The sequence below is a fragment of the Agelaius tricolor genome, unplaced genomic scaffold (genome assembly GCF_023055355.1).
Source record: "Agelaius tricolor isolate 1412-34295 unplaced genomic scaffold, bAgeTri1.0.p SCAF_25, whole genome shotgun sequence".
Lineage (NCBI taxonomy): Eukaryota > Metazoa > Chordata > Aves > Passeriformes > Icteridae > Agelaius > Agelaius tricolor.
In genome coordinates, this window is record NW_027269285.1 from 4758140 (window position 1) to 4781937 (window position 23798).

Here is a 23798-nt window from a genome sequence, read left to right on the forward strand (position 1 = left end):
ACACAAAGGGGACAGCAGCGACCGGGAGGCAGAGGGGACAGCAGAGCCCCCGGTGACCCCGGTGGGACGGCGGGGAGGGGACGAGAAGGGGCGGAGGGCGCGGTGGGGAGCGGCTGGGACCGTGCCGGGGCGGCGGGGACAGCGCGGACAGCGGAGACCCGGACCGGACGGGGACATCTCGGCAGGACACGGCGACACAGCGGGCAGAGGGGACGATACGGGGCCGAGGGGACGGACAGTCCCCGGGGAGCGGCAGGGACGGTGCTGGGCAGGCGGGACAGCGGGGACAGCCGTGATCACGGCAGGCGCGGGGCGGCGCGGCGGAGCCTCGGTGCGATAACGGGGCACCGTGCGGACGGCGACGGCAGAGGGGACAACAATGTGCCGGGGGTGACAGTCGGTCCCGGGGGCACCGCAGAGCTTCGTGGGGGGCGGCGCTGGGCCGTACCCCCCGGCGGGGCGGAGGGAGGGCGGCGGCGCGGGGAACGGGAGCAGCGGCACTTTCACGAACTGTCCACGGGAGGCGGGAGAGGCGGCGGCGGCGGCGGCGGAAGGGGGGGCCCGGGGGGGGCTCGCCCAGCCCAGCCCGGCCCAGCCCAGCCCTGCCCGCCCCGTCGCTGCCCCGCCCCGCCCTGCCCAGCCCTGCCCGCCGCTGCAGGCAGCGCGGCACCGGCACCGGGCACCCCTTTATAGGCTCTGCCCGAGGGGGTGGGGGGCGGCGGCGGCCCCAGCCCCGAGGGGGCGGCTCCCCCCTAAAAGCCGGCGGCGGGACGCGCGGCGGGCAGAGGCGCGGCCGGCGCTCCCCGGTGCTCCGGGGCCGGCGCTCCCCGGTGCCGCTGCGGCTCGGCCCGCCATGCCCCCGCGGGGGCCGCTCGCCCGGGCTCCGGCTCCTCGTTCCCGGTACAACAGCAGCAGCAGCAGCCGCCGCCGCCGCTACCGCTCGCCGCCGCCGCGCCCGAGGCTCTGAGCGCCGCTGCCGCCGCCGCCGCCGGGAGACCGCGCCCGCCCCGGCTCCAAGATGCTCCGCCAAGGTGAGCAGCGCACCGGGAGGGCACCGGGTGCCGCGGGCACCGGGGGCAGCGAGGCCGGCCCCGAAGTTTGTCTCCCCGCCGAAGTTGGGGCCGCGCCGCCGGGCGCCCCCCGCCGCCACCGCGTTACCGGCGCCGCCACCGAGGCTCGGGCACCCCCCGGGGAGCGGCACCGGCGGGAGCGCAGCGCGGCGGGGAGGCCGGGAGACCGGGAGGAGCGAAGGGAGGCAGGGCAGGCGCCGGGTCCCGCAGGACCGGGGACGCGGCGGGTCCCGCGGGCACCGGGCTACGGCGGGTCCCGGAGGCAGCGGGCATGCGGCGAGCGCGGGGGGGGGATCGGTGCTCGTTCCTCAGGGCGAGGGAACGGCAAACGGGGCTCACCGGGGAGCGCGGGGGCTTCGGCGGGGAAGTTGGGGCGAGCCGTCCCGTTCGGCCCCCCCCCGAGGAGAATCGCTCCGCTGTGACATCACGCGATTTCCATGGCAACCGCCTGGGACATCATCGGGGAGCTTTGTGACATCACGGCCAGGGGAGCTGCCGGCCCTCCCGGGGGGTCCGGGACGGTGGGGCGGGGGGGGCAGGACCCCCGGGCCCGCTGCACCGGGGCCGGCCCCGGGAGATGCTGGGGACAGCGGTGCCGTGCGGGGGGACCCCGGCTGGAGCCCCGGTGCTGTCCCGTGCCCCGGGGAGGGGGCGGCCGCACAGCCCCAGGCCCAGCCCTCGCCACCGGCAGCACATGCCCCTCTCTCCGACGAGGCTCGGGCAGAGGAGAAGGTGCCGAGGCTGTGCCTGCAGCCCCTGGCATTGGGGTGCAGACCCCCGGGCAGGGCAGAGCCCCCGCTGCCACCCCAGAGAGGCTTTTTCCCGCTGGGGGAAATGTCACCTTGCGGCTGTGTGGCCTCGCACTCGGATGCTCCTTTTCTCTGGCTCCCGCCTCAGCTTTGTTTGGTGTATTAACCCAGCCCGGCTGATGACTTGAGAACAAACCCCAAGCCTTTGGAGCTGTCCTGCTTTCCAGCCTCGATTCCCAGCCCTGGTGCAGGGAAAGCATCATCCAGGCTGGGAAACGGGGAGCCTGAGGTGGAGGCAGGCGGCGAGGCTGCCGACACGGCCGGATCCCACCAGGGGTAGCCTGTTAAGGTCAAGATCTACAGCTTTCATTTGTGGAGCTAGAAAAACAAAATGCAAATTGAAGAGCCTGTGGGCTAAAGCAAAACCTATTCTTAAAGTTTTTGTCTTGTTAAGCAAGGAAATAGAGTGCCAAATAGGCTTTGTTAAGTGGCAGTCTAATTAATAATTTAAAATCTTGTAGCTGTCTTTCATTAGAATTTATCTGTACATCAACCACAAAATCAGTCAAACACACTCATTTATAAGTTAATACCGTTCCTGAATAATTCAACAGGCAGTTAGAGGAGGCCTCCATCCTGCCACAGGTTCTCCCCTCCCTGCCTCACCATGGCCAGGTGTCCCTGGGCAGGGCATCCCCGTCCCCAGCATTTGCCCCAAGCAGGGTGTGGAGGGGACATCCAACATGTGAAGCAAGGGGACAAGGGGACAGCTGCTGCTGGGGCGCTGGGCTGGGGCCAAACCCCCCTGTGGGGCTCTGAGGTGGCTGATTTTGTCAAGCATGGTGGCAAGCTGGGTGGCAGAGCGGGCTGATGGTGGCACTGCCACCGCCTTCCACGTCCCACTGCCAGGGACCAGGCTTGAGGCTGGGGCCATGGCAGGGCTTGAGGCAGCAGGAGCTGTGCTGTGGTTGACACCTCCAAGGGAGGCAGCTCCGAGGGGACAGCTTCACACCCGGTGCCACACGGTGTGCAGCAGGATGGTGGCAGCATGGCCGGGCGAGTGCTGCTATTGCTGAGGGCATTTTGGGCCTCTTGCACCCCGTGAGCTTCATCTGTGGAGTCGCTGGTGGGATTCAGGGTGGGTTCTGTGCGGTGGGATGTCACTGGTGCTGTGACAGTGGGTGACAGCGTGGGGTGCAGCTCCATCCCGGGTGAGGGTGTCACAGCCTTGGCCGCGGGCAGCCGCAGGCAGGAGTGCAACACTGGCGATGCAGGAGGAGGAGATTTCCAGGTCAAGGATGACACCAAGGTCATGGGCAGCCACATCCCTGTCCCTTCCATCGCTCATGCCATCAGTGGGGTGTCCAGCCTCCATCCCTCCCTGCCAGGGCAGCAGTCAGTGGGCAGGGTGCAGGCGCAGGCTGGACTGCGGTTCTTGCGCCGGGGAGCCAAGAGCCCAGAAACCTTTCTGCTTATAAAAGTTTAATTTCATAAAGAGCTGATAGGAAGCCACAAGCTCTCTGTGCCCGGTGAAGCAAGGGAGGGGGGTCAGGATGTGGCCCAGGCTGTCCCTGTGGTGGTGCTGGGGGGAGAGAGGAAGGCTCAGCAGACGAGACCTGCCTGGACCTGGAGCCGGGATGTGGAGGAGCTGTGGCTGCTCAGTGACCTGCACTGGTGGAGCCTGGCAGGGTCTCAGAGCCATGGCCAAGCTTGGCTGGATGTTATTCCCACCTTTTGCCTAAAATGCCACACCCAGTGTCCTGCAGTCCCATCTGGGTGCTGGAAGCTGTGGGTGACACTCCAGGTGGCCTCGAAGTGCTGCCCTAAAAACATCAGTGAACCAGCTGGGGAGATGTAAAAAGATGCATTTTCCAGCGTGATTTCACACCCATCTTTCCCTGAAGCACCTGGCAGTGCTGGAGCCAGTGGCACAGGCCAGCAGCAGGGGCAGGGGGGGCTCCATGGTGTGCAGGATGAGACCGTGAGTGGGATGTCATTGCCTTGGGGCCAGGCAGGAGCTTGGGCTGCTGGAAACTGCTGATGGGTTTTGACAGCAAGAGCCAAAATCTTGTTTGAAGGCAAAAACCCGTCAGGGAAGTGTGGGAGCCTGGAGGGACGTGGCGGTGGTGGCCAGGTGTGACCAGGGCTGCCTCCCACTGGGGTGTCCCCTGCTCCTGGCAGTGCCCTGTGGGAAGGTAGAGGCAAAGCCCCCCTTGCAGAGGGGTGACCCAGGACACGGCCACTTCAGCCCCACACCCCTGTCCCACTATGCCCCACATTGGGGCATCCCTGCGTGACACTGCCACTCATCCCCACCCCAGAGAGCTGCTCCAGTCTCCCCCAAACAGCCCAAAAACTCGGGCTTTGTTTGCCAAGTGCAATTCCAGGGTTCAGCCACGATCAATAGAGACTTGGGTTATTAAGAGCAGATTATGTTTGCAGAGCACTTTGGTGGAGCAGCAGCAGCACAGGCACCCACACCCCAGCAGTGGTGCCTGTTTTTTGGTTCCCAGAAGGTTGGGATGGGTGAGGTGTTGCCCTCATTCAGAACCCACCAAAGGAGGCTGAAATCTGATTTAGGAGCAGCTGCAACAAGTGGGAGGCTGCAGGGAGAGCCATAAGGCCAGGAGCAAGGGGGATCCTGGTGGGAGTCAGTGAGGAGGAGCTGGGGATCCCTGTGCTGGCACAGGGTGCAGGGCATGGCCTCAGGAGCACCAGGGGGATACAGGAGCATCCCTGTCCTCTCCTGCAAGGCTGCTCTTCCCCTGCTATTTTGGGTGAGGCTGCTCAAGCCCAAGGTGGAAAGAGCTGGCTCAGCCTCAGGATCCTGTGCCAGCAGCAGGGCTGGTGCTGTCCTCGCTCCGGATGTCAACACCACGTCCCATCTCCCAAAAGGAGGAAGCACCAATCCCGCCGATCCCCCTGTGCCATCCCTGCGGAGCAGCATCACCATGGAAACCCACAGCCCGGCAATCAGAGGGGGGACACTTTTAGGAGTATTATTTTTACTGATGACAAATGGTGAGGGCTCGCTGCTGACAGAGGAGATGAGCCCGTTCCTGGGCATCGCCTGCTTTCCCCGGGGCCGGTTTTTCTCCTGCTTTTCCTGCTGGGGGCAGGTGCTGATGGGGTGCTAAGTGCGGGCAGGGCGAGCGGCAGATGCAGGACGGGAAGATGCGGGGAGCAATCTTCTTTGCACAGATTAGGATTGGGGGTTATTAAGCGGAAAAAGCTCCATTTGGTGTAGAAAGCTCCTTTTCCTTTTGAACAGCATATGTGCCCGCTGGCTGCTTGCTTCCCGGTGGTGCTGGCACAGCGGCTCGGAGCCGGCACGGCAGCTTGGAGCCCGCCCAGCTTTGGTGAGCAGCTTTTAGCGATGCTCCTGCCAGGGCCGGGAGAGCCGTGACCGCTCTGGTGGCTCGCAGTGCCAAAAGCTGGTTCCTCTCACGGCCAGGGGGATTTGGCCCTGGGCAGGTGATGGCACAGCAGGTCCGTGGAGGTCCAGCACATCCCAACAGATCCGGTGTGTGGGGAGGGAGCGGTGCTGGAGCTGGAGGGTGTCAGAGGTGCTCCACGTGCTCCCGAGGTCCCGACATCGCCATCCTCACCCGGGGAGGATGCAGCCGCTGTTTACCGGGGAGGGAATTTGGCTGCTGCTGCTCCGGCAGGGCTCCTTACGGAGCAGCCCTGCAAGCGGAGGGGAGGTGCCAGCGGCTCCGCCAGCCCCGTGTGCCGCACTTGGGAACCGCTTTCTATTTTTTTTTTCCAGCTGCATTTGCACCAGCGTTTGCATCGGTTTGCTCGGGGAAACCCCATCCCCGTGACCGCGGGACCCCCGCGGGTGCCACCCGAGGGGCGCAAAGCCCGTCCTTGGGCACGGGGAATGTCACCGGGCTTGTTTTGGCCCGAGGTGACCTGGGTGAGGATCTTGTCCGTGAGACCTTCACCCAGCTGGGTACCCGTGTGCGTTTGGTAGCACCGGGCAGATCCCTTCTGATCCCCGCGGGGGGAAGGCAGAGGGGGACAAAAGCTGCCGGCTGCATGCACTCCTGCCTCCCTGAGCCTCCCTCCTTCCCTCCCCGCTGCCTGCAAATTCGGCATCCCGTCGGGTGCTGGATACAGCCACCCTGCGGGAGGCACCCCCGAGCCAGCAGAGGGGCTGGGATGATCCCCCCTCGGCAGGGATGTGCCGGGGTGTTTGTGCTAACAAGCCCGGCGTATTATAATTTCAATGGAATTTAAAAAACAAAATAGTCCTCAGACAAACGACTCTGCAGTGCCTCTGCCAGGGCCTAAGATCTGCTGCTATCTATTTTTTAATAATTGAGGGTAATAAATATGTATTTCTTTCTCCTTTCTCTCCGTACGCCGCAGCTTGTCAGCTCCCTGCGTCTCTCCTCTGATCAGACCCCATCTTTGCCGCGCGGAAAGGAAAAGAAAGGGGAAAAAAAAAAAAAAAAAAGAGAGGGGAGAGAGGAAAAAAAAAAAAGATTCTTTAAGCAAAAAAGGATTAAAGCCTTGAAAGTAGGTCTGCCCGAGCTCCTCGGCTCTTCCTGCTCCCTGCCAGCCGCAGACAGGGCCAGGGACAAGAGGAGCATCCCCAGGTGGTGGAATCCGTGCCCGCGGGGTGTTTTTGGGTGCAGAGCCCGGCTGGGCAGCGGCAAATCCCCCGGGGCACAACGGGGCTGTGGCTGGGCAGAGCCGCCGCTGGGTAACTTGGCACAGCGCTGCTCGGAGCCGGCTCTGCCTCGGCGGCAGATACTCCCCGGCTTATTATTCCCTCTGGTTTTCAGATGGAGATGTTGGCTCGAAGACGTGCAGGGGGTTTGGCAGTGGGGCTGAGCCCGGGCCAGGCTCCGGGACCCCCCCCCCCCCCGGCCTCCTCGGGATGCTGGGGCGGAGGAGGCGCTGGTGTGAAGGAGGAGGCTATTTATAGCTTCCCTCGGCTTTTGTTCCTTTTCCAGTAGAGCTCCTCTCGAAATAGAAACAGTGCCGACTGCGCGGCCGCTCCCGGGGCCCAGCCTGGGTGCGGGGGGCCCCTCCCGGCCCGGGCTGGGGGGATACCCCGAGCTATGAGATGCTTTTGCCTTGGGCATCCCCCCGATCCCGCATCCCTCGAGACGGGGCTGCTGTGGGATGGGGAGTGGAAGCTGCCCCACTGCTCCCCCCCCCGTGTGCTGGGGATCCCGACCCTGAAGGGGATGAATGGCTCTGAGGGGAGCATCTCTGTAGGGTGACAGCTCTGGGTGTCCCTTGGGAGAGCAGGTGAATCTCTCGGGAACGCCCTGGCGCGCTCTGTCCCCGTTTTCCAGCTCAGCTCAGTCGTTTCCTCTGCTTTTCCCTCCCGGCATCCAACAGCACCCCCTTGCTCCCCCCACCCCACCCCCCTCCCCACTCCATCTCTGATCAATATAAGCTGGGAAAAACAAAACAAAACAAAGTAAATATTTAATACGATCCAGGGAGCCACAGCGAGCGCTCCCCCCGTCTGTCTCCTCCAGCAGTCGCTCGCAGCAGCTCCCCGGCCCTAATGAGCCTGAGTGCAACAGGGATCGATGGCAGAGGCAACCTCTGCACAGGGGTCAGCTCTGCCACATCCCCTGCGCTGCTCCAAGGCTCAGGTTTGGCCCCCTGCACCCCCCCCCAGGGCTGCCCATCCTCCTCATCCTCTTCCTCGCGCCCCGTTTTTCCTCTCCTGCGTCCCCTTTGTCATTCCCAGTTGTGGGAGGGATGAAGGTTCTGCTGCTCCATCACAGCCACACGGGACATGAGCTGTGGCAGGCATCAGCTCTGGGCTGGGGGCTTCCTTGGGGTGTGGGATGGGGTGTGTGTAGGGCTGGATCCCACATGGGATGAGTGTGTCTTACCCCACACTCGGGGAGCAGATCCCTTATGGAGGGAGGTGGGAGCCTTTGGGAGACCCCAAATTCCTTTAGAGCTGGTGCTGGCTTTTTAACCAGTGTCTGTGATGGATGAGGTCTCTCCCCCTCCTCCTCATCCTCCTTCCTCCTCCTCATCCTCTCCCCCCCTCAGCTGCATCCCCTGCTGTCCTCCAGAGACCCCAGGTGCTGACAGAGTTTGGGAAGTGCCAGTGCCAGGTAACTGGCAGGCTGGTCCTGGCAATGCCAGCGCAGGACCTGCCTCATTGCATTCTAGCTCTGCGTGTTTTCTGAGTTTGGATGGTCCCTGTCACTCCAAACCAGTGGAGCTGCCAGATTTCCTGTCACCCTGACCCAGCTGCCCTGCACTGGATGGTCCCTGCTGTGCCCACCACCCACAGGAGAGGCACCAAGCTTTGCCCCCAGCCAGGCATTCCCTCAGCTGGACCTATGCTTCCCCATGCAGCCTCATCCTGCCCTGGTGTCCCAGCAGGATGCAGAGGTGGCACAGAGGAGGCCGAACCCAGGAGGGGCACCAGGCTCTTCTCCTCTGCCACCACAAGGCTTTGCAAATTGTTTTTCCACGGAAAACTCAGTTGTCCTTGCTAACACCTGGGATGAGCCCAGAGCTGAATTCCATCCTTGGGATGTGGTGAGAGGGATGCCCAGCACTGCCAGACCTCCAGCACTGCAAACCCTCAGCCAGGCTGTGCCTGGGGATGGGAACTGCATTTACAGCTGGAAAACAACACCCAGCGTGCCCCGAGCACAGGGCTGGGAATGTGCACCTCCTGCATCCCAGGTGATGCTGCTGAGCATCCTCCTGCAGCTCAGGGTGTCCCTCCCAGCAGGCAGAGGGCTGCAGAGGTGCCAGGGCAGGGCAAGTGCAGCACTGGGAGCAGGAGCTGGGACAGCGGCGCAGGTCCTGCGTCACAGATGCAGCTTGTGGCAAAGTGCCGAGGAAGTTTTGCAGCAGCATTAGAAAATGTTGACATGTTTTTTGAAACAATTTCAGATCTGATATCTGCGCCAGATTGAGTTTGTAACCAGCTTTATTGTTTAAGCCTGCTGGGATTTCATCAAAGGCGTCTGCTGTTTACCCAGAACCATTTCATTGGAGAAAACAGCAAACAGACCTGCATTTCTATCTGATTTCACTTTTTCCTTTTCCTCCTGAATTTAAGTGCTTGTGAAAAGCATGGCTGATAAGGCAGAGCGGTGTGGATAAATCCCGAGGACTGGCGGTGGATGCTCTACCAGCTGCTCCAGCTTTATTAATAGACTGAAGGCAGTTGCTGGACCAGCTGCTGGGTGCCAGCCTGGAGCCAGGCACCCGCCTTGGGGGCAGCTGGATGTCCCCAGATGGTTTTGGGATCTCCATCCCGGCAGGCTGAGCCGAGTCATGACTCCTCAGGATGCCCAAGGCTGGGAAGAGAATCCACGCAGAGCTTTTTCAGTGCTTTCAGTGTGAATTCAGATTTAAACCGTGAGGGAGCCAATGGCTGTCCCTCCCCAGGGAGTGACCCCAGCAGGCAATGTGCTCTGTCACTCCCTGACAAGCCAGGCCAAGGCAATGCAGCCTCGGGAAGCAGAGAAGATGAAGGAGAAACCAAACGAGAAAGGGGCTTGGTGTAAACTGCATCAATCCTTCTCTCACATCCCTGGGGAATCCAGCGGCTGCCAGCCTGGCTCTGTCTTTTGCCCATTGCTGACCTTGGAAACACACTGGAGAGGAGGATTTGGGGCTTGAGACAGAGCCCAAGAGGCTTTTACAAGGAGCTGACCTGGGGGCTGCAGCCCCCTCTGTCACCGACTGCTTTGCTCTAGGCATCTTCCCACGGCTGCATCCTGGTCACCCATCACCAGCATTGCTTTCTCCAGGCATCTCCCTCACTTGGGGACGGCCTTGGTGGCTGTTCCCGCTTTTCCTGGCTTTTGGAACAGAGACACAACGGGCTGGGGTTGGTGGAGTACATCCCACTGCCTGTCCTGGAGTCCCTTTGGCATCTCCCAGCTGTCCCAGGTGCTGGCACTCCCTGTGCCAGTGGCACCTTGCTGGCACTCCCAGGGCTTGTCCTGCCCATCCATCACACCTGCACGGTGACAATGTCATTTTTATCTCCACTTGTTTATTTCTCAGACAGAACTACTTGTAAATTCTGAGTAGAATATATATCCCTGTGCATGACAGACCCAGCACATGGCGATTAATCTGCCCTCTTAAGACCTGAATACAAAAGTGTCCCAATGTCACTCCTAGATGGGGTGTCAAGCCCCGGGGCAGCACTTTGGGGATATGCAGGGACCTGGTGGCAGAACGTGCCCAGGTCTTGGTGATGCTTCCCAAATACTTATTGCACTTCCTACCAGCTCCAGTGGTCCCTGACTGATATTCCAGCTCTCCAGACTCAGGCTCCAGCTCCTCTTTTTTGGAAGGTTTATGCAAATAGACCTTTTTTTTTTTTCTTTTTTTTTTTTTTTAATTCCTCGCCGCTGCTGCTCTGCTGTGCCCCAGATAGCAGAAGTGCTGAGGACAGGTGTTTGCGTCAGGTCCTGCGGCACCGCGTCCCGCCCGGCCGAGGGGAGGAGGCGCCGAGGGGATGCCCCGGGGGAAAAAGGGGCAGGGAGCAGCCAGGGCAGAGGCCGAGGATGGAGAGGGGAATCTCCTTTAATGGCTGCACTGCGCTAGTGAGGATGGGCATTGATGGCACTGCAGGTTTATCCAAGCCCCAAGCATGGCTCTGTCCCCAGGACAGGCTTTGGGGTGTCAGTTTGGGCTCTGCAGCATCCCACAGCCCCACTGGCAACACCCTCTGTGTGACAAAGCCTCTTATTTACAACGTCCTGCTCGGGAGCATCTGGGAAGCGAAGCGCGTCATTTCCAGGGAGAGCAAAAAATGCTGCATATTTCAGTGTCTTTTGAATTTTTTAGGTTTCCCTGAACTGTGCTAATGGGTTGGTGGTGGCGGGGGGGAGGTGAGGGCCCAGCCCAGCTCCCGGCCTGCCTTGCTGCTCCTCCACCGTGCGCGGCCATCACTGCATTGCTGCTCTTAAAATATTCAGTGCTGTTGGCCACAATTTCACAGCGGGTCAAAGCACGCCGAGCCAGCAAGAAGGAGGGAAAGTGTGACAACGAGATTAACCCCGGCCCGGCAGGCCCCGGCCGTGCTCGGCAGGCTGAGCACGATGTGCTGCAGCCACCTCATCCCAGGGGACCAGCAGAGAGCCCAGAGGGGCCGCGACACCCAAAATCCCTCTGGCTGCCCAGTCTTGCTGAGTTGGTGGCATCACCTCTGCCAAGTGGTGAAGGGACATGGAGAGCATCCAGAGTCCTGCTGGGAGCACTGAGCATCCCCTCCTTCTCCAAGCTGCTGCAAAGCAGGAGCCTGGTGATGCAGTGGGATGAAGAGCTGAGGATCCCCCCCAGTTCTTGGGGATGTTGCTGAAGAGACCTCAGTGCTTTTCACCCCAAGATGTTGTGGTTCCCAGGCCTTGTACAACCATCAGTTGGTGCAAACAGTGGAGCAGCAGATTTACAATGCAAAAGAGCAGCTGCTTGAGCCCTGTTTGCTGACAGGGATTTAGTAATCCTGTCGTCAGCCCGGAGTTTGCTCTCGGAGTCCCTGGCTGTGCCTGCCAGGCTTTTCTAAGAAAACTTCTGAGGCTGGGGGAAAGAGGTGATGCAAAGCACATGGTCTGTGCCCACCGTGCAAGGGGGATGGTGGGTGGTGTCTGTGATTCTGTGTGGATCCTGGGGTGGGTGAGGAATGCTGCCACAGGGAGAAGGTGTGTGCCAGGCTCAGTCCTGAGAGCCATGTGTTGTTCAGAAGCTGGAGGCCCCCAGGAACTGCCTCTTCCACACCCTTGGGCTGGCATACCCTGTGTGGCCAGGTTGGCTGAGGCTTCCTCTCGTGTCCCCTGCACTTTCCCTTGGATTCTTGGTCGCGTGCCACGACTCCAGAGCTCGCCACCAGCAGCACGGATGGCTGCGCTCGCAGGCGTGGTGTCACCTGCAGGAAGTGCTGCAGCTGATGGATGCTCTCCTGGGCTTTTGAGGCCACTGTGGCTGATTTATCAGGGTGTCTCCAGGGGTCACAGTCATGCCACAGGTCTCCACGGACAGGAGGTGGCCACTGGGTTGGGTGTTGTGGCAAGGAGTTGGCAGCACTGTGACCATCCTGCTGTCCCAGGCAGCCACCTCCAACCCAAAGCCCTGTGGTGACACCTCTGTCACTGCCTCATCCCCAGACACACCCACTCATTCCCAAAATCACACTTCCCAAGGGTGCAGGGCTGTGTTGGTGTCTCTGCCAGGCTCGTGGCTGGAGCAGCAGTGCCCTCCTTGAGCCAGCCCCGTGGTCGCCCTCCTGCACCCTGAGCCGGCGTCTGGCCAAGCTCTTCTCCCTAATTCTCCTTCATCCCTGTTAATGTACCACCAGATGTTCTCATTATCCATTTAAACATATAATCCTCCCCCGAATCCCACTAAGCTCCTGGCCTCCCCGATACCTCATGGCAGCGCTGCGTTCCACAGGTTAATTATGCATTTTTAATTAATCACCAAGCAGAGAATGACCCATGAATAAGGGATATGAAGATCCTTCAACTGGGAATAGTTGGCAAATTGTCCCCAGGCGGGGCCATGCTGGTGTCATGGTCTCCTTGAATAACAAGAGTAGCTCTAAAAATCCCTGGTTTGTGGATCTGACATGACTGGAGGTTGTGACAGAGCTGTGTCTGTGTGGATGGGACCCCTCCTGTGCCTCATGTCCCCCTCCAAATGGGGAGGAACCACATCCCCACCAGAGCTGTCTGTGTCCCACCTGGAAGTGATGGAGCAAGCGCAGAGAGGAGGAGGAGTGAGGCAGGGAAGGGGAAAAAAAAATCACATGTTGTTTTAAAAAGGCATTTTTGAGTGAATGCTGAATAGGGTTTGGGAAAATTGCCTTAAAGGCCTGTTCTCTGCAGGGACGGAGCTTTTCATGGAGCAGGAGTATTCTGAAACTTAATTGCACATTTGCACGGGCTAGTGTTTTTATTTCTCTCAGGTCTCCGAGGTGGTCTTTGAAGATTGCTGTCTCTCTGTAATGGTTTTCTTTATCTCAAATAAATTCCGCACACCTGCGAGGTGGAGCTGCTTGAAAGAAATTATGTCGGAATTGGCTCTCGATTTAATAAATCTGCAAATGGAACTGGGATGCAGAGAGGCGAGGTGGTTGGTGGGGCTGGCTGCGCCTCCTCCCTGCTCCCCGCCCCTCCTCTCCCTTCCCTTCTCCACCAGGCTGCTCTCAGCCTCCCCATGGGCCAGGAAGAGTGTGGGGCTGAGCAAAGCGAGTCCAGATCCTGCCTTTTCCCCCTGCCAGGAGGAAAAATGGACCCCTCTAATGCCCACCTGGCTGCCTCCTCCAGGAGCGTGCAACCCTGGCACGAACCCATCTGTGCTTCCAAAAGCTGCCGTTAAAATCCTCAGATCTAAAGACTGGGATGATGGAGATGATGCTACCAGCTGAATGCCCAAGGGGTATTCCCAAGGAATGTCCTCAGGACCCTCCTTCGAGGAAGTTTGATGCCATTATCATTCTGGCCTCACTTGGGAGCTGTGGTTTGCCCCGGCAGCTCCTCCTGCAGCCACCATTTCTCCTTCTCCAGGAATCAGTTCTGCCTCTCCCCGGCTCACCAGGGGATCTTTAGCCAGCGCTCCATTTTGGAAGCAGCTGGAAGCACTGGGGAAAAGCCTGAGGCAGGGCTGTGAGCTGCTGTAGCAGGCAGACACAAACCCCCGGGCAGCCGGGGCAGCCCTGGCTGTCAGGCGGAGAGGGATGGGCGGCCACGGGAGTACACAGACAGGTTAATGGCAGCCGTGGATGCTGCACAATTGGATTTCACCTCCCTGCTTCTTCAGGCATCAGCAGCTCTCCCTTGCTCAGAAATCCACCCGTCCCCCTCCTCCTGTGAGCCTCAGGATGAGCTGTCACCCGTGGGAAGCTCACCAAGGGCCACCCCAAACCCTCCCTGCCCTTGCTGGGCTCCCCAGACACCAGGCTGCCCGCAGAGGCCGCGCCACCTCCTGTGCTGCTCAGGCTGCAGGTGAACAAGGCGCCGGGAGGTTTTATTGCATTGCTGGATTTTGTTCCACCCTGTTATTGGCCACGATTGGATTTGCTGCCGAGGAGGCAGAGCCGGCGCAGCTGGAGCTCCCTCACCGCCCGTGCTGCTCTGCTGGGACTGTGACCTTGTCTGGGTGCCTCCCTCAGCCCTCCCTTGGGCTGGGGAACTGGGAGCTGGGCGTTCCTCTGCCTCCCACTGAGCATCCTGGCATGGTCCCGCTCCCCTGCCTTAGCCAAATCCTCACTCTGCTCCACTTTTAAGCGTTGACCTTGGAAATGCTTTCAGGGAAAGCATCTGCCTTCCCAGCTCTCTCCTCTCTTTCCTACCTGATTGTGTCCCCTCTGTCCTCATCTCCCTGAGCAGCTGCTGAGGTTTCAATGCCTCACCACAGTCCCTGAGCTCCTGTGCAAAGCATTCCCAAGTTTCAGTCACACTCGCTGGTTCATGGTGTCAGCTGGGAAACAGCATCTCACCTTCCTCCTGCCCTGCTCTTGCACTTACGTAAAAAACACCTTCAGTTTCCTGAAAATGTAGTTTCTTGGCTCATTTTCTCTTTGCACAGAAAGCTCTGTGGCAGCAGAGCTGGCAACATCCCACCTTTCAGTGCAGGTGGCCTTGGATCAGACCAATCCTGCGTGGTGGCACCGATGCCACACCAGCACAGGACCAGACCCCCTGCCCTTAACAATGACACAGAGCCATTCCCGGTGCATTGGGAAGTGCAGCTGTGAGGGGTCAGCGGGCAGAGCCATCCAGGAAGGCTGTGGAAGCCTCATTCTCTCTGTGTTGACAGCAAGAGCTCTTCTCCCCCGCCAGCTGCACCATTGCCTGTGCCCTGTGATTGAATTAGGGGGCTGCACCCACCCCCCTCCCCTGCCAGCCCCGTCCCCGCCGCGCCGGGCTCAGGCTGAACTCGAGAGCCGTAATTGAATAAGTCTCAGGCAGACAGTGCTCCCATAGCCTTCGGGATCTCTCGCCTCTCCCCTGCCCAGCCGTGCACTGATTGATGCTCCCAGGTGGTGGCTGGGATTTTGCCTGGGATTTGTGGTCTTTTCCCGGAGCAGGGGTGAGCTGGGAGCAGGAATGGGGTCAGGCAGGCTGGGGGTGAGCGTGGTGCTCATGCTTCACTAGGCTGACCCTTCATCTGAGGAGGAAGGAGGGATTGGGGGGCAGAGGGACCCCATTCCTTACATCAGCTGCTGTTCTCTGGCTACCTGGGCAGAAGGAGTTAAAAGTTGCAATTAGTGAAGTGCTGACGGTGGGAAGGTGGGGTGGAAGCAAGCGGCACTAAATGAATCCTGAAAGGTTATTCCAATAAGCAGCAGCAGAGTTTCCAGCTGCGCTCACTTTCCTGGGAGCTGGGGGACAAGGGAAGGGATCCAGGATCAGAGACACCAGGTGGGATGAGGGATGTTGCAGGAGGATGCTCAGGTGCCAGCAATGCCTGCTGGACTGGAAAATACAGCAGGGGAATTAAAGCAGGAGGGGGAGAGGCCACCACATCCCAGAGATGTTCACGCAGGGGTTGTGGTGGCTGAGTCCTGCCCATCCTGAGCCCCCAGTGACTTTTCCACATGGTCCAAACCCTGTCAGAGGGTGCACAGGGGGGTTTGAGGGTGCTGTGAGCCACACTGCTGGGGCAGGGAATCCTTGGGGTGTGGAGAGTGGTCTGTGAGCCACAGGGGGGGCTGCAGGGAGGAGCAGCCCAGAAAAGGCGTTGTTGTTCTTCCAGCTGAGCACACAGGAGCCAGCAGTGGCCTCTCCCTGCCAGACGTGGCTGTTCCAGCTCTCTGCTGGTGCAACACCACGAGCTATTATTAGACTCCAATTTTCTGTGGGTAGCTCTGAACTCCCCAGTGCCTCCAGCAGCTCGGCAGATGCCAGGATCTGCTGGCACTGGTGGGGACAAGGGTCCCTGGTGAGTTCAGTGGCAGTGGGGGGTGGCAGAGTCCCCCCAGCGCAGGGACACATGGAGAGCTGAGCACCACAGCCTGGTCTGGAGCTGCAGAGCAAAGGCAATTCGCTGTCTAATGAGAGGTTTGGCTGATGAGGAGGGCACAGAACCCCTGGAAACACTCTTTGGGTCAGTGGTAGGTGAGAGAGATGCTGCTCCAACAGAGATGTGGTCTACAGGGCTCTGCACCTCAAAGCTCATCTGGATTTCACAGCATCACTCCAAAATGGAACCACTGCATCCCCATCACTGCCATCCTTGTGGGAGCACAAAAGGGTTGTGGCAGACCCACAGGGCAGCCCATCCCATGCCAGAGGAGAGCTGGGGCTGGGGTGACATGGCATCTCCTTGCTCCCACCCTCTCCCAGCCTGGTTTCCAAGCAGGAGTGTTTAAATGCCTTTTATGTTGTGACTCAAACGATGAAAGGCCTGAAAATGGGACTAACAAAGACGAGTTGTACTTCAGGATAAAAAAACCCATGAAAGCAGCAGATGCTGTCATAGGAATAAATTGTATCAACAGCGATCAGATGGGAAGTGAAAAGTCAGAATGGAGTTGTTCTGTCTTTCACATTTCCAGTGAAAATTTCTGTGTCCATGAATTTAGCCAGAATCAGGTAGGATGAAAGACTTTGTCTGACAAGGCATTTCAAAGGATCTGGGAACCTCCAGAGATGTGGCCACTTGGACAGGGAAGTGGGGCCCCTCACTTTTAATGAGCATTTCAGTTGCCTTCCTTTATCCTTCTGCCAAGATCTTATCTTTGTTTTCTTTTCTTTTCCCTTAAAACTGCCGATTTCCGCTCTTTGCAATTTGTTTTAACTTCGCAAAACGTGCATTTGAGCCACACAACACGAGGAGGAGGAGGAGGAGGGTAGAACATCCCCATCACTCCATCCAGCCCAACCTGTTGCTTCTCACCATAAAAACCCAAACATCTGTGGCCAGCCCAGATGTTTCAGCACCACCAACCTTCATCATCTTCCCGGCCCTGCAATGATTTCCCATCTCCCCATCTCCCCTTTCCACACTGACAGGATCCTACACAGGCTGTAATTAATAGAAATTAGACTGTCAGGACCTTGCAGCCCCATCCCATAATTACTTGGCCTTGCTGTGTTGGAGGCACAGGATCGGCGGCGGGCTCAAGAGCTGCCGCTGATGGGAACACATCCCGTTATCAAGCTATTTTTATTAAGCTTTTAATGCAGGCATTTGCGTGGTGCTGGGGGATGTGCAGCATCTCCACAAAGTCCACTCCCAGAGGGATGTTCAGGGGGATATTTTGGGATGGAATACCGGCACTGGAGCTAGACAAAGCAGGATATTAGCAGAGCGCCGTGTCCTGACCACGTTCATCGCTTGCGCGTTAATTCCCAGCACCCAACTGCTCCAAACATTCCCATTCCAGGGGCTGGCCAAGCCTTGCTGCTCAGCCCTCTGGTCCCCCACATCCCCACACACCCCAAGAGCTGTGTGGGAGAGTGACAATGCCCAATATCCAGCTGGGCACATGGCATTTCCTGCCGGCTCATTAAGCCTCCGAACGGCCCCGGATGCCGGCCAGAGGAGCGGCACAGCTCAGCTCTTCACACTGCTCTGCTTTTATCACTGCCTTTTTCATGAGCTGGTAAAAAGTTCAGTGCAAAGCACAGGAGAGGTCTCTGAAAGGCAGCCGTGCTCATGACCCAGCATGCTGGCTCCAGTGGGGATGGGGTTTTGCTGGAATCTGCAGTGCTCTCTCGGCTGCTGACCCGCAGGGATGTTCACTTGGAGGGCTCGTGGCATCGCCCTGAGAGGAGACCAAGGGCACAGGGGAAGGTGCTGCTGCCCTTTTTGGGTGTAGGAGAGAGACCTGAGGCTGTGGGCTGGGCTCCAAATGACGCCAACACTTCTTTTTTGGTTGGGGGGGAAGAAAATGTGACAGAGCCGGCGGCTTTGATGCCTGCCCGTCCGTCTCCTTCCCCCCTGCTGCAGGCAGAATGATGTGCTGCTGAATGAGGAAGAAGGTACACGACAGGCTCCAATTTGCCCTCTTCTCCACCAAACACAAGGACATCCAGTAAATCTCAAATGCAGAAAGGCTGAAAAGGGATGATGAAAGAGAGCCCATGTGGCACGGTACAGAATTGGCCTGTGGATCTCGGTGGCACAGGACACTGCTGGGGTCGGGACCTCAGCAGGATCACAAGTTTATAGGACTAATGCCCTCCCTATTAGCCATGCCTGCACGAAACCATCTTTACCTCCCTGTGTTGGGTTGCTGTCCACTCCCAGCTCCAGCCAGGTAAAGATCGATCCAGCACATCCCTGCTTTTCCAGAGCCTCCAGTTTTTCCATCTCCTGTGGATGTGTGCTGGATGGGGCAGCCAAGCGTGCACTGAGAGCCCAGGCAGCTGTCACTTTGCTCTTCCATCTCATATTTGCTCAGTTTTGGCTGTATTTCTGATCCTAAAGAAACCCTCCGTAGCTCCTGGCCAGCTGCTGGCAGGGAAAGGGGCTGGTGAATCTGCTTTCTCTACACATGAGCTTGTTCAGCGTTTGATACCGATCTGGCTGGTGCTCAGCTGGGGTGGGTTTTGTCATTTCATCTGCAATTGTTTTGCTGTCAAGCACCTCGAAGGGTTCACTCCCCGGCTGTTTATTACAAAGGACATCGTTCTTATTACCGCTGTGAATGAACTGCTTTGCATTTCTGTGAATGGGAAGGAAAACTTGTCACCTCAGGACAAAAAGGGAGTGGAAGTATCTGATGATCCCCTGAGACGCCTCAGACAATCCACTAAGCTCAAGTCATCCTCCTGTATTTCTTTCCTCGGGGGCAATTGGAATTATTAGTCCCTTCTCAAGGACCTCGAGATCTCCCTGTCCTTTGCCAAATTCTATCCCGGCTTCTCTGCAGGCTGCTGGCAAGTCCTGCCAGAGCCCTGTCCTGTGCCTGGTGCCTGCTGGGGGTCAGGAGAGCAGTGCCAGTGGCTGGTGGAATCCTTATCCATGCCTGGAATCCTGCTCAGGGTGTTCCCTGGTCCATGCTGTTCTCTCCTGGAGAAGCAGGAGCATCCTGGTGTGCACTGGCACCTCCAGCCACAGCAGGACCCAAGGATTTGACTCCTCCATGCACAGAGAGTTGTGCCTTTCCCTCCAGCATTCCTGCGCTCCTAAAAGGTCCCAGTGGCTTTGGAGATGCACAGTGGGGTGAGACACAGAGGCACAATAAACCCTGCAGCAGACCCAGGAAAAGAGGATGGTCTGTCTCCTCTGATGTCCAGGACAGGACATGGGAGAATGCTTGCACCAAGGGAGGATTAGACTGGAATTAGGAAGCATTTCTTCACTGAGAGGGCGGTCAGACCCTGGGACAGGTTTCCTGGAGAGGTGGCTGATGCCCCAAGCCTGTCAGTGTTCCAGAGGCATTTGGACAGTGCCCTTAATAACAAGCTTTAGCTTTCTGACAGATGGAACAGATGACCATTGTGGGACCCTTCCAACAGAAATATTCTATCCCATCCCATCCCAATGACCCCATCCCATCCCAAAGATCTGTCTCCAGCTGCTGCAAGCAGCAGCCCAGCCTCTGATTTAAACACTCTTCTGCCAAAGCTGAGCTACTGGGGTTGTTCCCTGTGCCTGCAGCCACAGGACCAGCAGCAGCCCACTGCAGTGTCCCACCAAGGGCATCCCTGCCACGGAAGGTGTGCTCAGAACTGGGGTAAAGCAGAGCAGATTATGCTGGGAAAACACATTCTACACTCCCTCTGCTTCTGCCTGTGTTAGTCCTGAAAGAAGCATTTAAATTAAACAAGTTATAATAGCCAAGTTTCAATCCCACAGCCACTTCCACCATTGACCTCCTTTTTTCCCCCTTTTCCTTTAGCTTGAGAGCAGGAGGAGGAGATGCAGACAGAGAGGAGTGCTAATTAAACAGGGAGTTCCACATTAGGGTACAAATCCTCTGGACTAGCACAAACCCTGCCAATTTCTGCATTTATTTATTATTTTTTCAGTACAATTGTAATTTCCAATGGTGCCTCCAGCACCAGGAGAGAGTTCAGGGGCTGCTCTTGGAGAGGATTAGCACGCTGGAAGCATTATTACTTTCCTTCACTGTGAATTCAGGAGTGATTCCCTGACGGCTGCACTCTATATAGAAGTGAATCGGTGCTAATTTGTTTTTGAGGATCACACATCCACCAACATGTGAAAGACAATCCTGCTTCTCGATGTATATTTTGAGCCAGTGCTACAGCAAACAACAGAATATAAGCAAGAAGAGGAAGCCAGACCTCCCTCGCCCGGAAAGCCAGGGCTGGGAAAGAGCGGACTTCCATTATTTTTGGTGTGTGTGAGTTGGTTCTGCATCTTTCCAGAAGTATTTTGGGTTTTTGGCCCTGCTGCCCATGGCAATAGAGAGCAGGGGTTTGGGCAGCTCTCACGTGGAAAGCCTCAGGGACGCCGTGTTGGACGGGATGTCAGAGAGACTGAGCGTAAAAGGCTCCTTATTTTTTCCTGTTCAATCATCCTCGAGTTTAACTGCAAGAGAGGAATAAATGAACTAATTGAATCTGTAACTATGGAGGGACTGGGCACCTGGCAGGGGAGCAGCAGCCCCACCACCCATGGCTCCTCTCTCTTTGTTTGTGTGATTCAGAGGGACGTGGTCTGTGGGGAGATATCAGAGCTGGCTGAAATGGAAGACAAAGCTATTGTTTCAAACAGAGTTATTGATTTTTACATTATTACACTATGAAATTTATGGTCTGGTTTCAAACTGCAATAGGAGTTAATGACCACCATCCAGAAACTTCCAGGTGACCTTGGCCTTGACTTTGGTGGGGGAAGGTGAGCAGCTCCAGTTACCAGGTCAGCAAATGTAAATTGAAGTTGCAACACCCTAAAGGACTGGATTTTGGGGTGCTGCTGGCTCTGGGTCTCCACCCTGAGCTTGAGCTCACAGCAAATCTGGTTGACAGCCATGATGGAGTGGGGAAATTGGATCTTCTCAACAACAAAAGTTGTTCCTGATGTTAAGCCACGTTTTGCCCCCAGCCAGAAACACCATGATGTCCCCAGAGCTCCTGAGCACGGTTCTCCACCTCCCAGCACAGCTTGGCTGCCCAAGGGTTTGCTCCTTTCAGTCACAGCTGGGGAAATGCAAACCGAGGGGCTCAGGGATGGGTGAGGAGCACCCAGGGAGAGGAGGCAACACATCCCAGAGCAGGAGAAACCCTGTGAGGGGGCAGAGCAAAGGGCAGTGCCCAGAGCAGGCAGCTGCCGGCAAAGGCCACGGCCCATTCCCGGTTCCAGCTCTCCCATCTCAGTCACAGGAGGAGGATTTGCTCTCAGAGTGACAAGAAGATGTTTGTACCAGTTAACACACAAGATACTGGTGACACAGAAGGGTTTGCAAAGGCACTCCCCAGTCTACAGCCTTTTCCTGGCTTTTCTTTAAAAGGTACCTCCTGATGCGTCTTTTGGCACCAGTCTCTTCCCAAAGCTTTCCTTAGCACTATTCCTTCCAAATTTCCTTGTATGCTTCTTCCTGTGGGAACAGTGTTTCCACTTGCCAGCCAAGGAAGGCAATTTCCAGCTGCTGGAGAAGGTTTTTTTTCCCTTGTAGTGCCATCTCCCTGGAACATCCCTGATGCTGCACCCCGAGCTAAAGTCGTGTGAAGCCAGTAGCCTCCGAGCTCATCTTCTGCCTCGGAGGTCATAATTGCCATTAAATCACAGCTTGCCTAACCAAATTATGCAAAACCGAAATTATCTCCAATGATTTTTATGTTGCTGAAATGTTCCAGAACTGCCGGGGTGATGACTGGGGGATTGGGAGCAGCTGTCACTCCATCAGAAACCATAACTCCAAACAGCTGGGATCTGTCAGTTATTTATGACACCGGTCGCAAAAAAAAAAATAAAATAATAAAATGATGAAGGTGGATGGGTGGCTGCCACTCTCTGGCTGAAAAGCAGCTCGTGCAGAAAGCAAAGCCTCGTGTCCCGGTGCTGGGAGCTGCAGCTGATGTTTTTGGGAGCAATCCCAGGGAGGATGCTCCTGCTGCAGGACTGAAAGGGAGCTGCTGCTCTCTGGGGAATTTAGGCTTTGTGACAGTCAGCATGGGCATGTTTATTTTATCCTCTGTGTTGCAAAAAAAAAAAAAAAAAGAATAAGAGGAAATAAACCCTGCAGCTGCTAAGCAGGGTCTGACACTGCTTTGTCGAACCATCCCAGATCCTGAGTTTGGCTCTTGGCTCGTGCCCAGTTGCTTTTGCTACTCTGTCCTTGCCTTTCATCGTCCTTCACTTAGCTGATGAAATTGTGAGCGTTTGAGGCTGCTTTTTCTCCCTAAACAACAGTTTCTCTCCATGTGAACATCCAATTCTGAGGTCGTTCCCAAGTTTCAAAGTGTACTTTCCCCCCAGGGGCTGCAGTCATGTCTTTGTGCACCAGCTTGTTAGGGGTGGATTTTGAAAAATCCTTTGATAGATCCAGGGTGGGAACAGGAGAGGAAAATCTCTGTGTAGAGCTCAGTGAGGTGCTGGTGTTAGAGCAGGTGTGAGTTTGGCCTCAAAAGAGGGTGAGTGATGAGGAAGCTTCTCCCTTTTTGATAATCCCGCCTGTGAGCAGATGCTTTGTCCCCACTTGTAGCGCACTCTGGTTAAGTATTATTATTTATATTATGTAGTAGCTATACATAGTGTTTTATGGCAGCAAAGATACATAAATCAGCAACCAGAAGACGAGGGCTTTGCTCTAAAGAGCTTATAAATCTAACAGCTTGAGCAGCCCTGGTAATGGACACAGTAAGCAGGCAGTCAAGTTGCATGTAGACATGAGCTAAGATGGGTCTCCCAAAGCAGATGGTGGGTTTAGGAGAGATTTGGAAGAGAAGCAACCTGCTCCATCCTCGAGAGCGGATTCTCCTGCTGGAGAATTAGACAGGCTCTGACCCACATAAGCTTGTCCGGGTGGAGAGGTGAAAATATCAGAGAGAAGAGGGGGTGCTGGGGTTTGTGGCAGGGCTGCCTTTTGGGGTTGTCCTGCAGGTGTATCCCCCCCAGGGACAAACCCATCCTTGTCCTAAGTGATGTCTTGGCCTCGAGTCTGAGCCTCCTAATGAAAGTAAGTGGCATCATGTTCTAAAGAAACTGAGTCCCTGCCTGGCTCAGAGGTACAGTAAAGTGTTCTAAACCTTAAAAAGCAAGAAAACTGCTGGGGCAGGTACACCTGGCTCTCTGGAGCAAGTGGCACTGCAGAGTCAAGAGTCCCTGCCGTGGTGGCAGAGAAGTGCTGCAACCCTTCAAACCATCTGTCTTTGATCCTGGGTATCAAACCAGGGTTTTTTGTTGGGGTTTTTTTTTTCAAATTTCTTCCTGTGCTGGCACCGGCCTGGGAGGAACCTGGTCTGGGCTGGAGAGAGATGTGCAGTGTCTGGCTGATCATGCTGGCTCCGGGTGTCTGCATTCTTCTGGCTGCCTTCAGCTTCTGCACAAATTGAGGCTTCACGCTAAATGCATTACACTGTATAACAATTAATCCCGTGCTACATATAGAAAGTCCTTACTCATCAATAATGCATGTGGGAGGAGTGATTTTCACTCTCAGTAATAAGGCTAAGACAATGGAAACAAGCAGGTAATGGAGAACATTTATAAAGATGTTAATCTAATAATGAGTCTAATGCTGTTAAAAGTAAGACTGCAAACTGGACGCATCCAAAGATAAATTATTTCAAGCATTCATTAACTGATGCCTAATTAATGCCCAATTAGAGGGATGTTACATGGGAAATGGTTTGGACAGTCAGACGAATTCATTCCAATCACTGAAACCTCAGTCAGAAGCAGGAGGCAGCAGAAGGACTCGGCGAGCAGAGGCCGGGGTGACACAGCACGTCAGTGGGAGAAAGGCAGGAGATAAACACCCCTTTGCTGGTTTTATCCATGTCAGCAGGGATTTGGTTTTACTCACTTCACCAGCAGGTTTCTGGAGGATTTTTCTGTGCTGCTTTTGAAGCTCTCCCTCCCTGGTGAGCTCTGA

The 23798-nt window shown here is 56.7% G+C and overlaps 1 protein-coding gene across 1 annotated transcript in view; it reads left to right on the forward strand.

Moving 5' to 3' along the window:
• Nucleotides 1-605: 605 nt before the first annotated feature.
• RTN4RL1 (reticulon 4 receptor like 1) overlaps nucleotides 606-23798 on the forward strand; it is a 28795-nt gene continuing 5602 nt past the window's right edge. The window contains exon 1 of the mRNA XM_071447759.1: nucleotides 606-1031. Coding sequence (XP_071303860.1) covers nucleotides 1019-1031 — 13 coding nt within the window. The 5' untranslated portion in view covers nucleotides 606-1018. The remainder of the gene's footprint in view (nucleotides 1032-23798) is intronic.